This window comes from Aspergillus udagawae (genome assembly GCF_001078395.1).
Source record: "Aspergillus udagawae IFM 46973 DNA, scaffold_7, whole genome shotgun sequence".
In the NCBI taxonomy this organism is placed as follows: Eukaryota; Fungi; Ascomycota; class Eurotiomycetes; order Eurotiales; family Aspergillaceae; genus Aspergillus; species Aspergillus udagawae.
Genome location: NW_025091270.1, coordinates 606,096 through 628,151, shown reverse-complemented (window position 1 = coordinate 628,151; position 22,056 = coordinate 606,096). Strand labels below are relative to the sequence as shown.

Here is a 22,056-nt window from a genome sequence, read left to right as displayed (position 1 = left end):
CTACTCTCCTCTTGATCCCGAGAATGCGGAAAGGCTCGCCGATGTTGATATTACACGCACTATCTTGGGCAGCCTGAAGATCGTTCTCGTAGTTTCCCGTCTGCAGGTCTACGGTGTACCCTTCACGCTAATAATGATCAGAGTGCTTGTCAAATCCATGGAGCGGCTTGATAAAGACGGATGTGACGGGAGGGGACTTCGAGAGGCTTGTTCTAAACTTCTCAACATTTCCTCTCTTGCGATTGAGCCTTACGTACCATATAAGCAAATGCCGCACCCAAGAGCAGCATTGCCTCAGGTGAGTAATTCTGCACAGCTCAATGTCAGCGAGCACTCTTCGCAATGTGTGTATCAGGAAGGAGTTTAACCCATATATGTTTTCTATTTGGCCCACCAGAGGTTCTCTATCGCCACAGACTGGTTACTTCTCGCCCAAGGGCTTTTCAGCGACGTCACCATGTTGCAGGACAAAGCCCAGAAAACCCTTTTCGACATCCTCAAGCTGGAGGCAAGAGTTGAAGGCTGCCGCCAATTTGTCCCAGAATATTTCAAGCCACACAATCACAATTTCTCGTTCGGCCCCTGAATGCTGAACTGTACTCCCCGCCAAATTTTGGGGAGCATTACGGTTCCTGGAACCTACTACGCCCGAGGTTTTTGATATGCTACTAGGTGGTGCAGGCATGTTAAGCAAGATATTAAGCTTTGAAAGTACATGCTCTGCGTCTTGTTTACATAACCTCTTGTGTCCCCTCTGAAATCGGAGCAATCTTCCTTTGATTTACAATGATTATCGTCACGTATATCACGCAGGTATTCCTACGTGACCAATCAGACCGCGTCAGTCGTCCTATGCCATCTGACCATCCTGAAGCATGTGAGGATGGAGATTACTAGCGAAGTGAATCCAAAAGTCGGAGACTATCTTCAACTACCGAAGACTACCAGCTAGCCCGGAGTAGTCTTTGCCTATGGTTTCTCCCGGTAAGATTTACCAATTCAGGCGTACGAGTCACTTCAGTTCAAGGCGCTTGATATAGCACTGGATAAAAACTATGCTATTTACCAGCGATAAAGGAATAAACTGTCTCCTCAAACTTTGACAGAAGTTCGACAGCCTCAGGCTCACCAGGAGGAAGTAATTGTGAGAGGTACACTCCAGCAATACCATTCTGAGGATCTATCCACTAAACCAACGTATTAGCGTATGTTCAAGACTCGATTGGGAGAGAACTTCTTACCCAGTAGCAGTTTGCCACACCCGACCACGTCAGCGAATGCGAACCTCGTCGTCCTACCACTGACTGCAAATTAAGCAGACCACCGAGTCCAAAGTTGATTGGTATTGTGGATGGAACAGAGTTCAAGATACTGTTCGTGTAAGATGGAGGGCAGTTTGCTAGATTGTCAAGCCCAATTGTGTGTTGCAGTTGTGGCGTAAACATTAAATCGACCATCTCTTCACCTAGGATTCTACAATCCTTTTGCAATATGGCTCTGTATACTTTCAGCAAATCAATGGCACTTGCATACAGCCCTCCACCACCAAAGTGTTCTTCAACAGGTTGGGGCCGCATGCTGTAATGGGCCTTCTTCATGCCTCCAGTTTCTGAGCGCTCCCAGCATTGAACTAGTCTGCATTGCATGTCCTGGCGGGCGGAAATACTGAAGGTCATATCCCTGATGCCCAGTGGATCGAAGATGTGGCGCTGCATATATTCACCAAGTTTCATATCGCCATTGACTCGTTCCACCTGAGATGAAAAAAGACTGTTAGACAATCAGGAGAAGAATATTCGTTGTGAATACTAACCATTTTTCCAGCCCAATCAATACCAGGGGAGTACTCCCATTGCTCCCCCGGATGGTGGATAAGAACGGGTTCGAAAGATTCCTCCTGGAAAAAGCGTTAATGATATGTCGATTCATATCGAACAGAGCTATCTTCAATAGAAGTATGAGGCTGGGGCTGTCACGGGGACGGTATCTCACAACTGTTCGGCCCTCACGGGTCTTGCGGTTTCTCAATTCCTGGAACCGAGCTAGATCGGGATGCATGCTTTCAAATCCGTATGCCATTCCGCTCGAATGAGTTAGAAGCTGACTGTGACAGAGGTGTTAGCTCACCAATTACCTTCCTGCTTGGCTTGACGGTCCTCATTACCGAAGGGTTATAACGCCCTTGCTATCTTCCAGAACAGGCTCTCCACCCTTGTCAAATTTGACTAGAATCTTCGGATTTTCCCATTCGCGGAGGACTTCGGAAATGTCGCCATCCAGCGCCAATAGGCCCTTTTCGACACATTGCAGGACTGCAATCGTCGTGATAAGTTTCGTGCATGACGCGATGCCATAGATTGGATCACCCGAAGGTTGCTCGACATTCTCGTCATTGGCACAGCCAAATGACTTTACATACTCGAACGTGTCTGCACGGAGCGCATTAATCAAGTGTATGGGTCAGTCGCTATTTTTGTACCAATTTCCCATACCCTCTTTATTGACAGCGCCCAGAGTGATAGGACCTTGCAGTGGGCGACGGTTGGAATCACTGGGCGTCACAAATTGAGCAACGATCTGATCGAAAGACTCCATTGCGGAAGCTGTCCTTGAATAGACTGGGAGACTTTAACGGTGAAAGGTTCCTCCAAAAAAAGAGAAAAAAAGTTGGTGTTCGTCTGAGTCCATGAACTGGATTATCAGTGTCCTATAGATATTCTGCTCTGAAATGTCGCTCTTAGTAGCCCCCTGACTTCAAGGTCTCCACTTTCCGTTCTGGGCCAGTAACCGAGACAAGCGTCAGCTTCCCCTCAAAAGTGAGATCATCCTGGGCCCGTTGCCGTTGCCAACGAGTTGGCTCCCGAGCCAAGGACCAACCAGCGGAGCCATGGGCCAAAGAAAAAGCCTAATCTGGCTCCGCGATCTTTGCTTGGTTCAGGAACGATCCTGCAACCTTGGATTTATACAAAGGAAACCGTCTTCCGACCCCGGAGGCGAGGTTAAATCAGAAAGCTATGATCAATCAGGCCTTGAACATGCTTGATGATCAATTGGAGGGAAAGAACCTGATTATGTGGAGACAGATTTTCACAGATTTTCTGCAGCTGACATCCACTTCTATGGGTTAATGAAGATGATGACAATGCAAGCGTGTGAATGGATGCTGTTGCCTGGACGAGAGACTTTCTTGGCATACTGGAAGAGATTGGATAAGCAGAAGACTTCGCAAAAGGCTTTGCAAGGTTTCTCAGCTAAAGTCTCTGTCTAAGATTCACTGTTTTGCATTTGGTTTGGCACCCTCGCTTTAAACCTAAGGCGTTATAACCTCCTTGATAAAGGAACACACCATCTTGTGCAAGGGACTACGGCGGTTGTCGTCAGGATCACACAACAGATTGTAGGATGTGCCCTCGCCATTGTATCAATAAGCGCCAAGATAGGTCGCCCAGCTAACAACTGAGGCAAGTTTATCTACGTCTACTATTGTCCCAGTTTAGGTAGGACCGGATAAATTGATATCCGACCGCCCTCATCTTTTGGTTTAACGTCACGAGTGACAAAGATTTTGACTTGTCTCGGAGGCAGAACTTGGCCTTGTCATTATGAAGTGCTTGAGGTGAAACGATATAACCGGGCTTGTCCACCTTTAGTGGACGAAACAGACCGAGATCGGTAAAAGAATCATCCTAGGAGCAAACGCCAATTCTTTTGTAGCATGTGGTATAGCCAGAATGATGGATTACCGTTATCTCGGGCATTCCACAATTCTTCGAGAAGTTGAAGGGTGTGAAGATTTGCAGGAAGCCGGTTCAGCGAATATACGGCCCGAAGTCTCTCGCGAACCTGGGCTCGCAAAAGGTTTCTTGAACCAGGCAGCTCAGACCCAGCCGCAAGAAGCGGAAGAGATTGGAAATTCAGGTAGTTTGAGGTTGCAGGTATCTGCATCAGGTGGCGGACAGTCTCTTCGGCATAGTCTTTGATCAAGGAGTCCCGGCTTTGAAGCATCAAATCCGGATTCGTGAATTGATCATTTTGCCCACTGGCTCGATACAGGAAAATAAGGCCATGTTTGCGGAGCGCTTCATATAGATGCCCCAAGCCGATGTTTGGGGGATATACCTTCCAACAGCATAGTTGTTGCTCCAACATGGCTTCCTGTGCGAAGTTGCGTTGCTGCGAGTCAAGGATCCGCCGGCAGTACCGGCCCACATTTCCCAAAATGAAGAGGAGTTCGGTACACGGTCCATACATTGGGTGGTGCCAGTTACCCATTCTGTGGATGGCAATTGACATATTAAGCGAATTGATCCGCCGCTCTTCGTCTGAATCTAGCAGGAATGCGGTGCACATATCCCAGTAAAGATACATTCCGAGACAGAGCCGGGCGAGAGGCTCGTCATCCATGAGGGAAGAGGTGTTCTGGAGCATCCTGTTGATCATGATTCGCGCGGCAATCAAATGCTGCTTGCCATAATCGTTCATGTTACAATCAGCGCCGTGGGCTAATGCCATCAGCATCACTGTTAGAAGAAATGCTTGCGGTGGCCGCTGGTTCTGGTCTACCTCTTTCCGAAGGCATGCCAGAGCTTTGCCCCGTTCTTCGAGCGCAACTATAGGGGCAAGTGTGGGGAAGTATTGTTCGTGGTTGGCGCTGAGTGATTGGATAGTATGGATCAGGGCGGGCGACTGGAGTATATATTCGAGGGCGGGGAACGAATACGGATTGTCCTCAGGGTCGATCACCAGCATCTGACTAACTCTCTCCAGCCAGTATTGTAGCAATCTTCGATTGACAATTGTGTCGCATTTCAGGGAGAACCAGGGCGTCTCCACTTGCCACTTTGTGAGGGGTGGGGTCGAAGAGCAAATCAGACCCTGCCGCGCGCATCGCTTGCATGTCGGACGAGACTCGTCACACTTGACACGCTTTGACTTACATTGTTGGCAGCCAAATTTGCTCCTCGCGTTACTTCGCGACTCCGCGAAGAATCTCTCCAGGGCTGCCTCGGGCGGTGCGTGTTCAGATGAGCTAATTACTGGTCCGAACCGCAAACGCGCGAAAGGCATTTTTGTTGAAAGGTCTGATCATCAGCTCTTGGATTCCTCGTTAAGTGATGCGGCGAATGCGCACGTGCTAGTCACATGACACTACCATCTTGTCATCTTGTCAGGAATGGACGTTGATTGACGTTGTTCAGTGCACGACAGATTTCAACTCCAACACACCAGGCCCGGTTCACTTTTTCCATTACTTACCACTACGTTTCGACAACAGCAACGCGGAACTGGATGTTCAGTCACTCAGGATAATGGAACACTCTGTTACTCTGCTTTCTTCAGCCATGGGCGAAGGCGAAACAAACAGCGTCGGCGATCACCCCAACCACGTCGACGCCGAGGCTATGGCAGAGACGGCCAAGAAACAGCGCAGGAAGATCCAAAACCGGAAGAACCAACGAGCACACCGTGGGTCTTTCCCTCAATGCCTCACCCCTTGCCGAGCTCATGAGCTTTGAAGGACTGCGGATTAGGGAGCAAGACCCGGGGTCTGTTCAGACGCCACGCCAGTTCCAAGTCAGGCGCTGGCGCCTGGACGAACTTGATGGTTGTCCCTCCCAAGACGCCTCGACAGCATCGAAAGGCGCAACCGCCACGTATATCTCCCCTCGACAGTCTCACACTCACGTCATTGCATCAATGTCCACACCTGAACGCGCCGGAGTCCCTCGGGGACAACCACCACCCACTCTGGTCCATACCCAGACGTCCCTAACGGTCCCGTCCTTCATCTTCCCCCTCTCAACCGATCATCTCCTCCATCTTATTCAGTATAATGTCTTCCGTGCTTTTGTCTCTAACAAGCGCACTCTCAATACCCTTCTCACGGGCTGGACCGATAATCCTCCCTCCCCAACCACCTGTCCCATCAGCGGTCCTTACCGTGACGACACCACCGTCTACCCCCTGAACCCCAATATTCCTCTCTCCCTCGTCCCGACCCGCCTCCAACAAACCCGCTTGCACTCCATATGGATCAACCTCTTTCCCTTCCCCCGCGTCCGTGACAATCTTATAAGACGCGAGGGAAGTTTCGACCATTGGGAGCTGCTACAAGACCTCATTGGCGAGCTCATGAGTGCCACGCCTGCTCAAAAGCGGCAAGGTACGCCCCTCACCATTACTGTCTCCGATCCCGAAACCATGTGGACCCTACCCCTCACCGCAGGACGCGACGAGGATGAGGTCACTGCGGGGCGCAAGGGACTTATTGTTTGGGGTGAACCGCACGACATGCAGAACTGGGAGGCCACCCCTGGCTTTTTTGCGAAGTGGTCGTGGGTTGCGGAAGGATGCGACGATTTAGTTGAATCTAGTAACCGCTGGAGGCTGATGAGAGGAGAGGAACCTATTCATCTCTCTGAATCGGAAGGGTAGCCGAATATGTCTTAAAGCATGTGAAGGATGGCTGGCTCACATGTAATAGGACCTATCATTAGAGAACCGTCGATGATAGATTACACCTCAACGGACGGTGATAACCAACGCACACAAAACGCCATAGCCGAGAACGTTTACACCCCGCATCGTCGCTACTGGGACTCCCTACCTGCCGCCAAGACAGCTCTCGCCGCGGGGGTCGACATTGTCTCGTAGGCGAATCTCCGGATTCAGTCGCATGATATCTACTGTTGCGCAACAAACTATAGTCCCCCAGGCTTCTGGATGAAGATGCAGATAACGAAGGTATTCGGGGCCTGAGTGTCGTGGTATTGGAACTTCATACTGCAAGGTTAAGGACAGTAATGCAATCGATGCGCCTAGGGGATGCTATTTCATGGAGTTGAATTATAGCAATATAGGTTACACGGCAAAGATATTGTTAGTCGAAGCTGCTTGTATTAGGCAGCTGTGCGAAGGTCGCTGCATGGGAAAAGGGGTTCTTAAAAACATGATTAGATCTGGAATAATATGGAAAAAGTCACACAGCGATCCAGATTTCCATTCAGCGACAGCTGACAGCGACTCCACGGCCTAGCCTTGTATTGATACCAGTTGGTCAAGTTTGGTCTGGGATGAAACTAATAGGTAACTACCGTACAGAAGTGTATGGCTTCGTGACTCATATGATTATACTCAAAGGGAACCACGAGTTTGACTGTATACTGGAGGGCCAGGGCTCTCTTGGTTCCCTACTCCTCATCCTGCAAGCCCACAAGCTTGAGAGAGTCGCTCCAAAGTCTCTTCGCCCTCTCTACGTCATAGGCGTAGGGGGCATACCCAGGCGCAGTAAACTTGTCGTCCCCTTCCGCATACGGCTCTGCCACGGCACAGTCAACGAGGTACTTGCCGCCCTCATGTTTCCATGCCTTGCCGACGGCCGCCCATACCGATGTTGCGGCACCCTGCTCAACGCTCTTCATAGTGGGGTACAAGTACTCCATTCCCTTAAAAGCATCCGGGGGCATATGCTGGGTCAGCCCTGTCTGGACAAGGCCAGGATGGACACTCGTGGCGTGTAGGTGGCGCGAGCCATGGCGGCGCTCGATCTCGTTAGCCATGTAAATGTTGGCCGTCTTGGATTGCCCGTAGGCCACACTGGGGTCATAGCCGCCTTTCTGGAAGTCGTAGTTGTCGGGGTCATTGATCCCGTGGACGTTGTGGGCTGAGGAAGCGAGACAGACGACGCGGGACGGGAGATCGGGAGAGGCAGCAGCGAGGAGAGCAGGTTCCAGAAGCTTGTAGAAGAGGAAATGCGAGAGGTGGTTCGTGCCGAATTGGAGTTCATGGCCATCAGCGGTTAGGCGGAGGTCGGGGATGGCCATGATGCCGGCATTGTTCACAAGGAGGTGAATCTTGGAGGTCTTCGCGAGAATGGCAGCGGCCGCGGCGCGGACAGAAGAGAGGGTTGCCTGGTCCATCTCGACAATCTCCATGCGGGAAGGTTCGAAGATTCCAGCGAGGGCAGATTGGGCCTTGGCGACGTCTCGGGCCGTGAGAAAGAGGGTGGCGCCAGTGGTGGCCAGGGCGCGGGTGGTTTCGATGCCGATGCCGGAAGATGTACCGGTGATGACAATGACCTTGTCCTTGAGCTTACCTTCAACGCCCTCGTCCTTGATAATTTGCAGGGCCGTCGGGCGCGCATCGCCAGGACCGTTTGGCCTAGCGTGGGCTTCAGCGTAGCGCGACATAATGGCACTGGTGTGGGATTCTGGGAGCTGGTGATGAGGAACAAGTCTTGCTTAGGTATCACGAGGAGGTGTGATGTGATATCGAGGAGTTGGATTCTGAAGTCGAGTGGATGCAGGAGAGGGCAGTGGTTCACTTATGTAGTCAACTCGCTTAAAACATCTACACGGCTCGTTGCAGGAGGGCATTCCTTGGGAAGATTACGACTTACAAATCGCTGTACACATGCTTGCTTCTTGGATTAAGATCAATCAATATGATGTCATGTTCTGTCCTTTCCTTCGGGCTTACCATTCCCATCACTGATCGATGACCCGCTGTGATGACCTTTTTCCCCCTTCGGGTTAGTCACTCTTTCCACAAAATAGTAAGTTCCAGGGCTGCGGTAGTTCCTGATTATCAAAGCTGAGGGTCCGGGGTTAAGCAATCTTATCTTATGGGCCTAATGTCATCGAGTGGAGCTAGTAAACCACGGGCGCTCCAGACCAGTTGATTAACTTTTGGTAAGACACGCACTAGGCCGAAAAAGGGGAAAATGTCATCAAGGCGCTTCACCGATCTGTGAGGGGAAAGGTGAGTGGCAGTACAGGAGATCATATTGATTGACCTTCTCTGTGAAGCATCATTCAAAGGACGGTGTTAACTTATGGAATTACTCCTATCGCCGGGAAGCGTATGGCTCGTAGTAAGACGGGGCCCGAAGTTGATGTGGGATGGTACGAATGCTGTTCCCCGTGGGACATAAATAGGCAGTACACCCAATTTGATACACAATCACTGCTATCTTTTTCTGCCACACCGTTGTCTTCAATCCCTTACCGTATTTCTTACAAAATTCCAACAACTCACTTCATCATGGCCTCAAGTCCTTCGTCGACAAACCTCAGAGGGCGCATTGAGGCCACAGCCCGAGCCTTCCTATCAGCGTACGAAGAGGGCGGGGCCCAGAACGACGCCTCCATTATCAACCGCGACGTTACTGCAGACTGCACCCGGTACCTGCTTCCCGCGTCCGTGCCCCAGGCCTTTGGCCTGCCGGTAGACTTCTTTTTCGACACGACGAAGTATCAGGAGACATTCGCGAAGGATATCAAGGTGTTAAAATTCCGAAACAATATCATTGCGAACTTAGTCGTCGATACCGAGGCCCGCCGCGCCGCTTTCACCTCTATCGCAGACGTGCACGCCAACAGCGGAGAGTCGTACCAGGCCGAGTTAGCTTGGTTCTTGTACTTCAACGAGGATGGGTCCAAAGTCAAGAAGGTGGTTGAGTTCTGCGACAAGGACGTGATCTTGAAGATGGCAAACACGGCTGCCTAGATTTGGTTTGCAGCGTAAGGATTTCGAGGGAAATCTAGCCAAGTCGTTGTTCAATATAAACCCAAGATATACGTTTCACCTGATTCGTGCATGCGATATCCTTACAGTAAACACTTTTGGTAGAGTCAACCCTACTGACCAGCTCCGGCTATTAGAGTTTACACTGGAAGCTCGAAGGTATCGAAGACGTTATTATTTTGTCTTCCAACAGCTTGGTGGGTTCGGAACTCCAAATCAGCGTCCAGTCAGAAGGCTGATGGTATCACTGGCCGGTAGTAACATAGCAATTTTTCTTAAACAGTGTACACCTTTGATTTAAGTCGTGGAAGAGGGAAGAGGGCAATAGGACGGCCTTTGAATATTTATAGCATGAAGCTGGAAAGAGGGTAACTTATTGTAACATGTTAATGCAGCAACTACCAGCAGCGGCGAAAAGCCGATCTGTAGGGCATCCGACGTTGAATGATGATCCGAAAATAAAATACTTCAGAAATAATGGATAAACCTAGAAAATGGACGGTAGGGAAGAAGGGCAACGTGGGGCTGAGCTCACATCGACAGGTCCAGAGTTTGTCTTTCCTCTTCCCCTTTATGCTTTACCCGGATGTAAAAAGGGCCTTTGCTTTTTTTGTTTTGCTCCGCCTTCCTGACGTCTGTGTGTCTGTATGTCTGTGTGTCTGTGTGTCTGTGTGTCTGTTTGACTATGTATCTGTGTCTCTGGGGTTCTGGAACGATGGATGGATGGACGAATTAGAGAGGCGGCGGAGACGTCAATCTCTCGAATAAAGGCGGAAACAATACGTAGTGCCGCCGACTGTAGCTCGAAAAGAAAACAGTACGTAGTGCCAACTGTAGCTCGAACTTGTCCACTTTTCCCTTTTCCTTTTTCTTTTTTTCCTCTTTCTGCCGCCTCCCGCAAATCATTTGGCTAATTCTTCTTGTTTCTATTTGCTTTGCCGCTAATCCTCAGACAGAATCTATGGAGTAATAGTCATGTTAACGAGTCACGGATCCATCACACATGCTGTCGTTCCCATGGTACTTGCGAATTCATCAGAGCGGAAGGACTAAACCGAATAGTAGACGATGGTTAGTACCTTCTGCCCATGACCATAGTACTTTAACGTTGCAAACATGAGGACGCCATCTATGACCGTTGTCATCAAATACTCCACAAATGCCACGATAATGAAGTTCAGGTTGGGATAGTAATACCGTCATAGGAAGTCAAGGCATATCGTGGTGCGTATTCTTCATCCCTTGGACGGCTACATCTAGATGTATCTTGGAGAATCACGCTGTGCAACGATGGCTTCGGGGACGACCGATGACTGGACGCCACAGTACAGGAACAGTGTCTGGTTTACCTTTGTCTATCTCATCTCCGATAATGCAGAAGCAATAATGCTTGGCCCCGAAGATAATAAACCCAATCGTCTGCTGTTATGGCTCACTGCTGACTACTCATACTTTTCCATGCATATTCGAAGCTCTTCCTCCTTTCTTCTACCTCTCATCCTTCTCTCCTATGTTTCTCTGGTTCCGGTCACATCACTCTCTCATGTTGTGTAACCCCCGTGCAGTTCGACCAGTACGTCTTGTCTCCTTCTCTTTATCGTTCAAGATTCTGAAGCTCCATTCCACCGATGTCCATTCCTCTTCCTCAAGCAGTCCATGTCACGTTCAATCCATGCCCCGTTCTCCACAAAGTTAATGTCATTTTCTCAATAATGGGCTCATGCATTGTGGGAAATAGCATAAATTTGTTTTTTTTTCAAGCGAATCCGACACAGCCCTGCCTTGAATCGCCCCTTCTCCAGTTCCTGTGCGGCAGAGTAAACGACAAGGAACGTCGAATCCTCAAGATGGTTCCCAGCATACTGGCTGGAGTCGTCGACCAAACAGAGGGTATTGTACACAAGCATGCCTTCACGGACTCACTCGGCAATGTGAACTTGATCCCGAGTGCCCAAACCTGGTTTTCCACCAGAAGCATTCGTCGAACGGTCGACATCGACTTTCGCGATCAGACTTGGTCAGGCTTGTAGTGACCAACTAAATCGTGATTCTGATCACTGTTGCCGTCTTGTGGGGGACGGAATTACATAGCTGTCTGTTAGCCGCCACCCTTGATGTTTATGGTGAGGAGGGTGTCCGCAGGGTTCTGCGCCAGTACGGGCCTACCAGCTTTTCTCCCATGAGCAATGATGATCCTGTGGTTCTCTCACAACCCGGCGAAACAATGGAAGACAAGCAGACTGCTGCTTATGATGGTATGTTGAGAGGTATTCTCGTTATTTTCGTGAAGAATGCCATCTGCTTCGCCCTTATGGCCAAAGTCTGGGTTGATGAAAGGCTGGCTGGAATTAAAAGTTACTTGCCGGACCTTCATACAAATCGCCTAGAGGTGAAAGCCTCCCTGGTCCTCGTCATGTGCTAAACTCTGCAGACCATACGATTCCGCTGTCCGAAATACCAAAGCCACCCTTGGGAGATATCCAAAAGCTACATCTTGAAGATGTTGTCAGAGAAGCAGTCCCTCTCGAAGTAGGGGAAAAGAATGAGGAAGACGACATGGTGAGCGTGGCTGACGAATGACGAATTCTAGCAAGATCGTTGAATAGGGCCCATCACAGAGACGTATAGGCGTTGTAGATAAGGTACTGTATGCAATATGGAGGCTGGATAATATTCAGTCCTAATTGATACCCAGGTCCAGTGTTATTCTATTTATTTTTGTTTTTTAATTTCCCCACAAGATATATGACAGGATCACCAATTAAGAAATTTTTTTTTCAAAGGGGAAAAAAAAAAAAAAATGCACCGAAAATAATAATAATAGCTAACAATACTTAGATGCAAATAGAAATAAAATAAAATAACAAAATGACAAGGGGGAGAAGAAAAACAATGTTGATATAGGAGAGACTGGCCCAGAAAGTCAGATCGTTAGGGGGAGCTTCTGTGTTTAACAGCTGTCCCTGTTACGTTGTCCCAGGGGAGAGGTACACGACGCAGTTGATTCGCATCCCCCTTTCTTAGATGTTTTACCTACTTGCAGTTACAGTAAGGAGTAGTAGACTAGACTACCTCACTCCTTAGCTACCTACTGACTTGCTCCGTCCCAACGTTCTCTGGCTCTGAATCTCTGAGGATCTGAAGGATATTGAATTCGATTAAGGATAAATAATATCGTGTGAAGCTGGCTATTCCTGAATGTTCCTGGCTGATTTTACTTGCCTTATTAGGTTCTGTTCTTGAAACATTGCTAATAGTGTCTTCTTCATTATCTACTAAGGCCCCGTCTCCACCCAAACCAACCTTCTTCTCTTTGTTGGAGCCGTCCAACCTGCTGACAGCGAATAACTGTACTTCTTTCTTCCATCTATAGGATTTCCGCTGGCCACTCGCAGGTAAGCAAAGACCACTAGCAAGGATGAACCGTTCCCTTCCCGTCTCGATCGGGCCAATCAAGTCGTAGATCACGTAGTACGTAGTATCTATCTGGAAGGATAACTACTCCTTACCGCCCTGCCATATAGGTGGCTGTCAGATTATTTAGATTTGGCCTAGGATGAGGACCCACCGGGAACTCACTGCCACATTCTAACTATGCTTTTCCTTCCCGACCACTTGGCTTTGCGCGAGGTAGCTACCTACTACCTCAATTCTATATCGATTTTCAATTTTCGTTCCTGCTCTCCTAGTTGCCTTGAGCATGCAGTGGCGTTCGGCATTCTGCACGTCCATCTGTAAAACTACCGACTACTCCGTACGGAGTACGTCAAACGATGGGGACAGCGGAGCTTCCGCCAATAATTCTTCATAGCACGGTACCTCTTTGCCTGTGGTCAACCGATCTGATTGGTGCTTACCATCAATATTGTCAGGCTTCATCACGAGATGGAACCGGCAAACACAGTCTACAGTCATGTTATTTCCTACAGAGGACAAAAGAGGATAAAAGGCTCTTCCATCTCACCATGGCTTTCTTTCTGGACAATCAACTAACTCCATTGTCTGGCTGTCTTGAATAGATTGAAGAAATGGGCTGGTCAGCGGGCGTCATTATTGCACTTATCACTCTTCTTGTTACTGGGCCTCCCTCCCTTTTACTATTCTGGAATCATTTCAACAACCACAATAGAGATTCTTTGAGAGGTGAGTGCTTTGTATACCTACTACAAGAGTGCAATAAGGGAAAAAAGTTAACGTAATCGCATCTAGATCGACAACGGTCTCGGCTCATGTTTCCATGGATGTTGACACGGACGGATACCGAGTATAACCAGCGAATCCTCGAGGCTGGACTGGGTACCTTCCAGGTTCCTGCAGGTCAGTGCTGTGATCTTACGGAGCTAGATTGAGCTTTGGTACTGCCTGTTCTCGCGGCTAACAATCTTCAATCTTGGGCTGTGCAGAGATATATATCTGTCAGAGAGCCATCGCAGAGGTCCAGGTGTCGTACAGATTGGCCGCTGATCGATTACACCGAGCTGGTGCAAGTGACCATAGGTATAGATTGTGGATAAATATTCTTTTCCGTGTGGTCATCGTTGAATGCAAAGGGTGGCCTGGGTAAAGAGGAAAGGGAAGCTGCTTCGGAAAAAAGCGCAACCCACAGTTCAGAGCGGCACAATATGGTACAGGGGGTGGTGCTGTAGAAAAACATACGGATCCTATCCCGTCTATCCTGACAGAGATCTACTGTCACTAGACAATGAAAGAGCTTGAATGGTCTACTCTATGGCGGTAACTAGTCCTAGTATAGGCCCAGGTGTCTGTATAGGCCCAGGTGTCTGATAAACATCCATAGATCTCACTCTTACATGTACAAGCACTCAGGACAAGATTCAAGGTGACAAATACGGCAGGCCAGGCCCAATGGTACTTTCTTTCTACACCTACAAACGGGCCGTCTGAGGCGCAAGCCATGTGACTTGCTTTCCCAACCAGCTTTCGGTGCATCTCGGGCTTTTCTGCAAACTACACATGACTGCTTCTTCGGAGGCCACGCTTTCAGAATTGAGGAAGTCTACCGCGTGGTCCCTCGGCGAGTGATAGCGGATAATAGCTGAGTAAATATGATTCATGATTCGGCCTCGGTGAACTTTTTCTTCGCGGTAATAATGTCGAAGAGGCCCCTCTCTTCCCCGAGATCCATGACGAGGCAAATTCTATTCTTCTCAAAGTCTGCGAAGAGATCGGCCATCCTATCATCAATGTCTTGTATTTGAGTTGCTTGGTCCTTCCATCAAGAAGGTTCTCACCGACTACTACGACTCTGGGGATACTCTTGAGACAGATATCCTTCGGATGACGGAACAGCTTTTAGAAGCCATTCAGTTTATCCATGATGCTGGCATGGGACACGGAGGTGAGCTACGGTCATTTCTATACTTCTCTACCCGACTTGCTCTTGTCTTCACGGGATAGTTCTAACGCAGTGGTAGATACTAGCGGCAGAAACATTGCCTGGAACCAACGGAAGGTGAGTGTAAACCATCCATGTGGACGCGATGCAGCCTGATTTACTGAGTTTACTTCAAGATTGTCGGCTATCGGAGTTAGAGAGAAGGATTGAGGAGACGGTGCATGATCCAACACTTGCTCGCCTTGTTCCAGTTATTAAAGAAAATAAAATAAAAACAAAGAAAATAAAATAAATTACTAATAGAAGCTTCAGTGGTTTCAAGGCTATCACATTGAACACTCCATCCATGAAACTCTACTGGCAGTCTGGACCAAAGTGAACGAACGGGGCCCAGGCCAGTGGATCATTGCGCCAATCCATCCGCAACTCAGCGACTGACCGATGCAGTGCAAGTCCGATGGCATCGAGACCAGAATCTTTAAAATGTGCGAGATGGCTATAGAAGCGTTTCACAACAGGCGACGAGGACGTTGCCAGTGACGGCCACAAAGTGGCAATGACATGGGGAACGCCGACCAGTTGGAAGGCGCTGGCCAGATGCACCACCTCTGTGAGCAGCTCTTCAGCCCCGTTTTCGGCCGTCGAGCAGGCAGCAAGGTAGATCAAATGCATATTGGCGAGAGAATGGCTGCTTAATGACTTGATTGTTAAGAAATCTGGTGGATCTGAGCCGAGGATCAATCGCCCGTTCGAGGGATCTTTCGGGTCCATTTCACCATGACAGGTACAATGGCAGATATTTGCTAGCTGCATGTTCGCCAGAGCCTCCTCCGCGGATGGAGACAGGAGGACATCCGTATTGGGGTAATGTTGCTGGATTACTTGTCGATCAGCACTCACCGAGGCTGACAGATCGTCGTGTCCGACGACCTTGGCTGCTCCTATGAATAAAGTTCGCGGCTGTTCGAGTTGTCGCAGCTGACGCCGTCGTGCTCGAGCATGTTGCAGAATTCGAAGACTAGGCACATACGACGACACGACATGGTCCATCGTATTCTCCATAGATCCGAGGTTGTCATCCCCGGCAGCGTGGAACGGCATCAACCCCATCAGGCCGCTAGAAATCCAAAATACATGGGGCAGTGGATTCGTGTCTTCCTTCTGTCGAAGCAGGGCCTCAGCTGAGAAGAGCGGCTTCACTACTGCCCTCCAAAGCCACAACAGTAAACGCGACAGTCGTCGGTTCCGTTCTTGTGCGTTTCCTGCACGGGGCAAACTGATACGATTGGGACCAGTTATGTCCTTCCCTGCCTCCTTGACATGTTTTAATTGTAGGTCAGGGAGTACCATATGGCGAATCTTGCCATCTCGGAGGACAATAGCAAAGCATTTGGAGTCTGAAATCGCGAAGTCGATGATGATGACGCCGCGTGAGATTTCGACCAGATCGGGAGCTGTTGGGTCAAATGTTTGTGCTGTCAGCGTTGGGTTATCCAGTCTATCAGTGGACGATACACCTGATTCTGGCCTCGCTGACAACGTCAAGTGTGCGATCACTCCACGGGAAGCTTCATTGCTTTCGATGGCCCGCGCAGGTGGATATCCTGCTTTTAAGAGGGCTGCCGCGGCAACGGTATCAAATCCCCGAAGAGACTTGAGAGTATATTCAATATCGCTTCGATCTGTCAACGGATAATGCGCTGTTGGCAGGAAGCCAATCACCTCTCTGGATAATGCGACCGCCCGATCTGCATCGTCCAGTTGCAGGGCGAGCTTAGCGGCACAAACTCCATACAGGATCCGAATCTTGCCCGGAGCCGTCGACCGGGCTAATCCAAACTCCAGAGATTTTAGCGCCGAGTATAGGTCCTTGTCGTTCAGTATCCCGGCTTCGGACCACCGCAATTGCAGAGTTGTCGATAGCCCCAAATATGCAAGCTCCGACTTCAGGGGACAGGCAAGGGCCGCTTCGAAGAGACCAATCGCGATGTCGTAATCTGATGCTCTCTTGGAGATATTCACAAGCAACTGAAAGCGTGCTGCCAGAGAGGATAGATACATGGAACGATTGCAGTCGAAGAGTGAGGAGCACCGTAAGGCCTTGAAGCCATAGCGGATGCTGTCATGGAGATCCTTCTCATCAAAGAACTTGTGGTATCGCTTCGTGAGATCGACGGCAAGGTTGTGGAAATTGATTGCGCAAGACGCCGCCGAGGAGAGTCCGACTGAGATCTTTCGGAGACGAACGATTCTTTTATGGTCTTCGTGAGATGACTCCAAGCGGTCAGCTCGAAGATTCAGGAGGTTGCAAAGCGAGTTGATCGTTAGCTGTTGGGCTTCACGCCCAATTTTTCGGATACAGAGAGCCTCTTTCGCGAGAGATATTCCTAGCTCGACATCCTCTAGGACTCCATATTGCTCGTACCTCATTTTGTATTTTTGAGCTAGATTCGACAGTTTGATTGCTCTCTCACTGGGAGAAATACCCGTCACGGCCAATGCTTCTCGCGCATAGGCCATCGATCTTTCCAAGTCTGCTCTATCCTTGAGCCGATCGTAGCGATGATCCAGTATGTTCGCTATGTTTGTCAGAGCATCGGCGTGCGCAAGGGATCCCTTAATCCGCTTGTCTTCGAAGAGTGGCAGAGTTTCCTCGGCCAGCTTTAAGGCGTCTGAAAGGTCGGAGAGGTTTGATGTCAGCAGATATCGCTTCCGCAGGTAGTACGCGCAGTTATTTTTCGCGCTAATAATATCAGCAAGAGAAACCGAGTCGAGGTTACAGATCCTTCTCAGGGAGGAAATCGCTTCATCGAGAGACTGCCTGGCTCCTGTTTCCTCGTAGAGTTCGTCCAGCAGATCGCTCAGTTCCAGGAGTGTATCGACATCTATATTTCCTTCTTCCGCCTCCAGTATCATCAGTGCGTTTTTCTTGTGTTTGATTGCGTTTTCGAGGTCACTTCTGGCATGGCTTTGTCTGTGTCTTAGGCTAAATAAGGACGCGAGAGTCAGTTCGCAGCTAGTTGCCACAAGACCTCCCGGGCATTTAGAGGCGACTTGAGATTGTGAATACGTCAAGGCCTCCTTGGTGAAAGCAAGACAATCTTCCAAAAAGGGCACATTTTGTGGCTTGGTTTCCAACAGGGTAGAGATAACCACGACGAACATCGACACCAGTATCTGCCTCTCTACAGTGTGGGGAGGACATACGCGTATACCCTCTCGCACTTCATGCAAAGCTTCAGCACAGCTTGTTGGGGTAGTCGGCATGCGCATAACCGTGAAAGCTTTCGCTAGTGCGATCAGATAATAAATTTCTCTCTTTTCAGCGGTTGTCTTCTGGACGAGCAACTTTGTGTTTGCAGCGGCGGCAGTAAGTTTGATCAGGGCGTCTGGGTTCGGATCCATCATATAACGCTGAAACAGCCAAAGGGAATACGTCCAGTAACTTTCTACGTCTGTGATGTCGTAATCGTCAGGATGCCGCAGCTGGGACTCTTTGTTTTCGATGGCAGTGTCGAGCTCAGTGATAGATTCCCACTTCTTGAGCTCGATCCATTGTGTAGCTTCAATTGGGATTTCGTCCTGTTTATTGACTTCTATTAACTGGGCCCTGGAAATGCTCGGAGTTTCGCCTGACGGTGCTAGCGGAGGGTTTGTGGTAGAAGCTTCCCCAGGGGTATCTGACGAGATTTCAGTCGAACGTTGGATCGTCTGGTGCGAGGATACTATCTGGCCATTGCCATGGTTGAGCTCCAATGAAATGCGCCACAAATGATGTCCCTGACAACTCTCAAAAGCATCCCCTCGGCTATACCGATTAGCACAACGGCTGCAGATCGTGACGGCAATGCATGATTCACACTGGTATATTTCATCCGACGTGCTCTCCTGGCACCACCTGCAGAGAAGACTGAGCTTTTCTTTGAATAGTGAATACCACCTGTCCGCATAAGTCAAATAACGGTACCGAAGCAGCGTTTCGTCCTTGGTCCATATGTTGGGAAAGAGGGGCATCTCGAACACAGTCTTTGTCCAGTCCTTGTGAATTTCCAGATAGGGGCTTTTAGGGTTTAGTGATAGTTTGGCTATGCCCTCGAGAGCGGCACGGTACATTGCCAGGACGTTCTGAGATAACACTGGGGGAGACGGTGTGTCTTCGACAACACGCTCCGATGAAGTCTTGAGTAGATCGAATGATTCCTTGATCAACTTTTCTATAGTTGCATTGCCTTTTGTAAAGTTGAAAACTGTCAGTCCGTAGGCATCTACCAGGTCTGGATTACCCCCCGAATATAAAAGGATTTTGACGATGTCTCCTCGCAAGCTCCGTGCCGCGTGGAGTAATGGCGTCGCTCCATCAAAGGCTCGCGCATTGACGTCGGCGCCGCTCTCTAGCAGCTGACTCGTAATCTGGCCGAGACCTTGAGAGGATGCCATATGCAGTGGTGACAGCTGAAACATATCGGTGACACAGTTAGGATTCATACCGCCTTTGAGGAGTTCTTCAACCGCATTAGACCGGTTTTGCTGAACAGCAAGATGTAAGGGCGTGTATCCGTGGACAATGGTGATGTTGGGGTCAACCTCATTGTCGATCAGACGCGATATCAAGCCGCGATAATCTCTAGTTATAGTAATATACCAGATTTCGCGTATTTCTCGATCATCGGCAGGTCGCGCCCAAGCATCGAGGAGGCAGCCAGCTATGTCTGGACAGTTTGCATAAATTGCAGCATACAGCGCACTGAAAGCGGTTGGAGGGCACAGGTTTGGGTCCGCACCTCGATCCAGCAGAAACCGCACCATGTCAATGTCGTTAGCCATCATGATCGCGTAATGCATGGCAGTAAGCTTGCGACTGTCGTGGATATCAAGATCTTTCCGACGCATCTGCTCTGTAAGGTACGCAGCCACCACCCGCTGCTTATTGTAGCAAGCGACCATCAACGGCGTTAAGCCTTTCCCATTACGTGCAGTGATATCTGCCCCGGCTTCGACCATCATCTGCACCAATTCCAGAAACCCCTTTGCTGCAGCGATGTGCAGCGCAGAAGTCCAGTTTGATCGGGGTTTTGTAAGAAGAATCCCTCGTGCCAGAAGCAACTTTGCGGCCGGGATATGTCCTTCTTGGACAGCCCAGCCGAGGAGGTCGATCCCGCTTTCTGACCATTCGATTTGAAAGTCGTCTGGGAGACGGAGCAAAAGCTCGATCATCTGAAGAGGTCTACCTATTCTGATGGCTTCCATCATCGCGACCTGTCTGTCCTTTCTCGATACGCCATCAAACTGTAAAATTGTTTGCACGACTTCCAAATTTCCTGCCACCACTGCTGCCGCAAGAGGCGATTCCTCCTCGCGATCTGTCATCGAGGGCTTTGCACCCGCTTTCAGGAGTACTGAAACCATTTTTGGCAGGTTAGCCCTTGCGGCAACAGTGAGTGCTCTTTCGCCTTTATTATTTTCGACATCTGGAGAGATGCCACCGGCTAATAATGTCTGGAGGAAGCCGATATCGCCCGAGGAAATGGCATAGAAGATGTCATCGTTGACTGAGGGATTCGTCATGTTGTTGCTTAGCTCTGATTGTGATGAAAGTTAAATCCTCCAAAATCTAATTGGTAGATCCAAAAGCATGGTTACGAGAGAAGCGCATCCCCTAGAAGGGCTGTGCCAAGTTTAAAACACAAGAGAGACAGACGCAATTCACAGACTTGCCATGGGGCTCGTTCTCTGGCCTTTTTCTTTTTTTTTTTTTCCTTTTTCTCTCTTGCTTTTTGTCCTTTATACTTTTTTTTTGGCGCCAACCAGCTTTTGTGAGTCGATCATAATGTGTCAGCCTCAGCCTTGTTGCCCATTGATAGGCTGACACGTATCTATCAATACGCCGGGTGCTGAAAGCCAGAACGAATTGCGACCAGTGATTGTCCTTCTAGTTGCTTTCCCCTGATATAGCGCCTTTGACAGTAGTAATTTCTACCGACGGCTTGCAGCCGTTGACTGATAGGCAGCCTGGATTCTCATAACTACTTCTTTACGCACTCTCTCACCCACCTCCAACTAGCGAACGGGTATAAACCTTCGGATTTCATTAGATGCTTCTTACCCACAATACTTCTTCTCTATTCTTGGGCCCGCGTACATGACAAGCGTTCTATACGATGCGTAAACCGCTCCTTGTAACAACCGTCCCGATCCCAATCGGCGATCTCAAACTTGGCAGTCTGATCATCGACCGCTCCCACCCGACGCAAAACGTTTACGCCCCAATCGACATCCAACTACAAGATGCACCGACTGAAACAGTCCTCAAGCGGACCCAGAAGAACTATAAGACCCTTGTGCGCACGTACAGTCGGACCGCTCTGCGGCCGCATCTGAGCGTGCTGGGCTGGGATTTTACCCGCGAGCATCCCGACGTGGCGGTGCAGATTGAGTCGTTGGAGGGGTTTACGTATGAGCTGCGGAATCCGCTGCAATGGTTCAATGCGTTGATCGAGCAACCTGGTTCGCGCGAGTGGCTGCAAACGATGAACCGGCGTGCTGCGGATGTTTTTCTGGTTACGGGGTGTCGCTCGTTGCGAGATGCGAGGGTGACGTTGAACAGGAAGCAACAAAAGACTAATGGTATCAATGTCATGGTCGACATTGGCATGGTCGCTTCTGCTGCTGCTGGTGCTCCGCTGCCCGTCCCTACCGGCCAGGAGATCGGGATCCAGGCGGAGCAGAAGACACTTTACCAACAGAACGAGCAATATGTGGCACCTGGCGAACAAGTATTTGCAATCCAATATAAGAAACTAAAATTCAAAACCTTCCCTCGAGATGGTGTCCGGCAAGCATCCGTGGGCTTGTCGACGCTCTGGGAGGATGTCCTCGTGCATCATGGGGAAGCAGCGCCAGCCAACTTGATCGCCGTGCAACTGGATGATGCGGTGCAGGTGGGCAGACCGACGACCAGAGTGTCCGATGAGGGGGAAGAGGATATATATTTTGTCGTTGATGGAGACCACTAAAAAACATCGTTGATGATATCTACTTCAACCAATATGATTTGCTTTAATCGCGCTGGTCTTTCGGTCCCATGTTCCTGCCGTTTCGAAGCAGTTTGTATAACTCAGCCTGTCTCAAGGAAAAGTATTCCAAAAAAGTTATTTGATTAGGTCGGCGCGTCGTGG

General features: G+C 49.4%; 7 protein-coding genes across 7 annotated transcripts; 3 read left to right on the top strand and 4 right to left on the bottom strand.

Moving 5' to 3' along the window:
* Positions 1–1,058: 1,058 nt before the first annotated feature.
* Positions 1,059–2,595, bottom strand: Aud_008896 (serine hydrolase domain-containing protein; the record flags this gene model as incomplete). The annotated part of the gene is made up of 6 exons (XM_043293761.1): positions 1,059–1,187; positions 1,242–1,754; positions 1,814–1,897; positions 1,993–2,104; positions 2,165–2,429; positions 2,493–2,595. 6 exons carry the CDS (start codon positions 2,593–2,595, stop codon positions 1,059–1,061), a joined length of 1,206 nt encoding a protein of 401 aa, XP_043149696.1.
* A 1,086-nt stretch (positions 2,596–3,681) lies between these two features.
* Positions 3,682–5,067, bottom strand: Aud_008895 (Zn(II)2Cys6 transcription factor; the record flags this gene model as incomplete). The annotated part of the gene is made up of 1 exon (XM_043293760.1): positions 3,682–5,067. The coding sequence occupies one exon, from the start codon at positions 5,065–5,067 to the stop codon at positions 3,682–3,684; it is 1,386 nt and encodes a 461-aa protein (XP_043149695.1).
* Positions 5,068–5,309: 242 nt separating this feature from the next.
* Aud_008894 (uncharacterized protein) lies at positions 5,310–6,435 on the top strand (the record flags this gene model as incomplete). The annotated part of the gene is made up of 2 exons (XM_043293759.1): positions 5,310–5,470; positions 5,532–6,435. The coding sequence occupies 2 exons, from the start codon at positions 5,310–5,312 to the stop codon at positions 6,433–6,435; spliced, it is 1,065 nt and encodes a 354-aa protein (XP_043149694.1).
* A 755-nt stretch (positions 6,436–7,190) lies between these two features.
* Aud_008893 (uncharacterized protein) lies at positions 7,191–8,189 on the bottom strand (the record flags this gene model as incomplete). The annotated part of the gene is made up of 1 exon (XM_043293758.1): positions 7,191–8,189. One exon carries the CDS (start codon positions 8,187–8,189, stop codon positions 7,191–7,193), a length of 999 nt encoding a protein of 332 aa, XP_043149693.1.
* An 853-nt stretch (positions 8,190–9,042) lies between these two features.
* On the top strand, positions 9,043–9,507 carry Aud_008892 (uncharacterized protein; the record flags this gene model as incomplete). Its single annotated transcript, XM_043293757.1, has 1 exon — positions 9,043–9,507. The coding sequence occupies one exon, from the start codon at positions 9,043–9,045 to the stop codon at positions 9,505–9,507; it is 465 nt and encodes a 154-aa protein (XP_043149692.1).
* Positions 9,508–15,235: 5,728 nt separating this feature from the next.
* On the bottom strand, positions 15,236–20,446 carry Aud_008891 (uncharacterized protein; the record flags this gene model as incomplete). The annotated part of the gene is made up of 1 exon (XM_043293756.1): positions 15,236–20,446. One exon carries the CDS (start codon positions 20,444–20,446, stop codon positions 15,236–15,238), a length of 5,211 nt encoding a protein of 1,736 aa, XP_043149691.1.
* Positions 20,447–21,039: 593 nt separating this feature from the next.
* Positions 21,040–21,894, top strand: Aud_008890 (uncharacterized protein; the record flags this gene model as incomplete). The annotated part of the gene is made up of 1 exon (XM_043293755.1): positions 21,040–21,894. The coding sequence occupies one exon, from the start codon at positions 21,040–21,042 to the stop codon at positions 21,892–21,894; it is 855 nt and encodes a 284-aa protein (XP_043149690.1).
* Between the last annotated feature and the right edge of the window lie 162 nt (positions 21,895–22,056).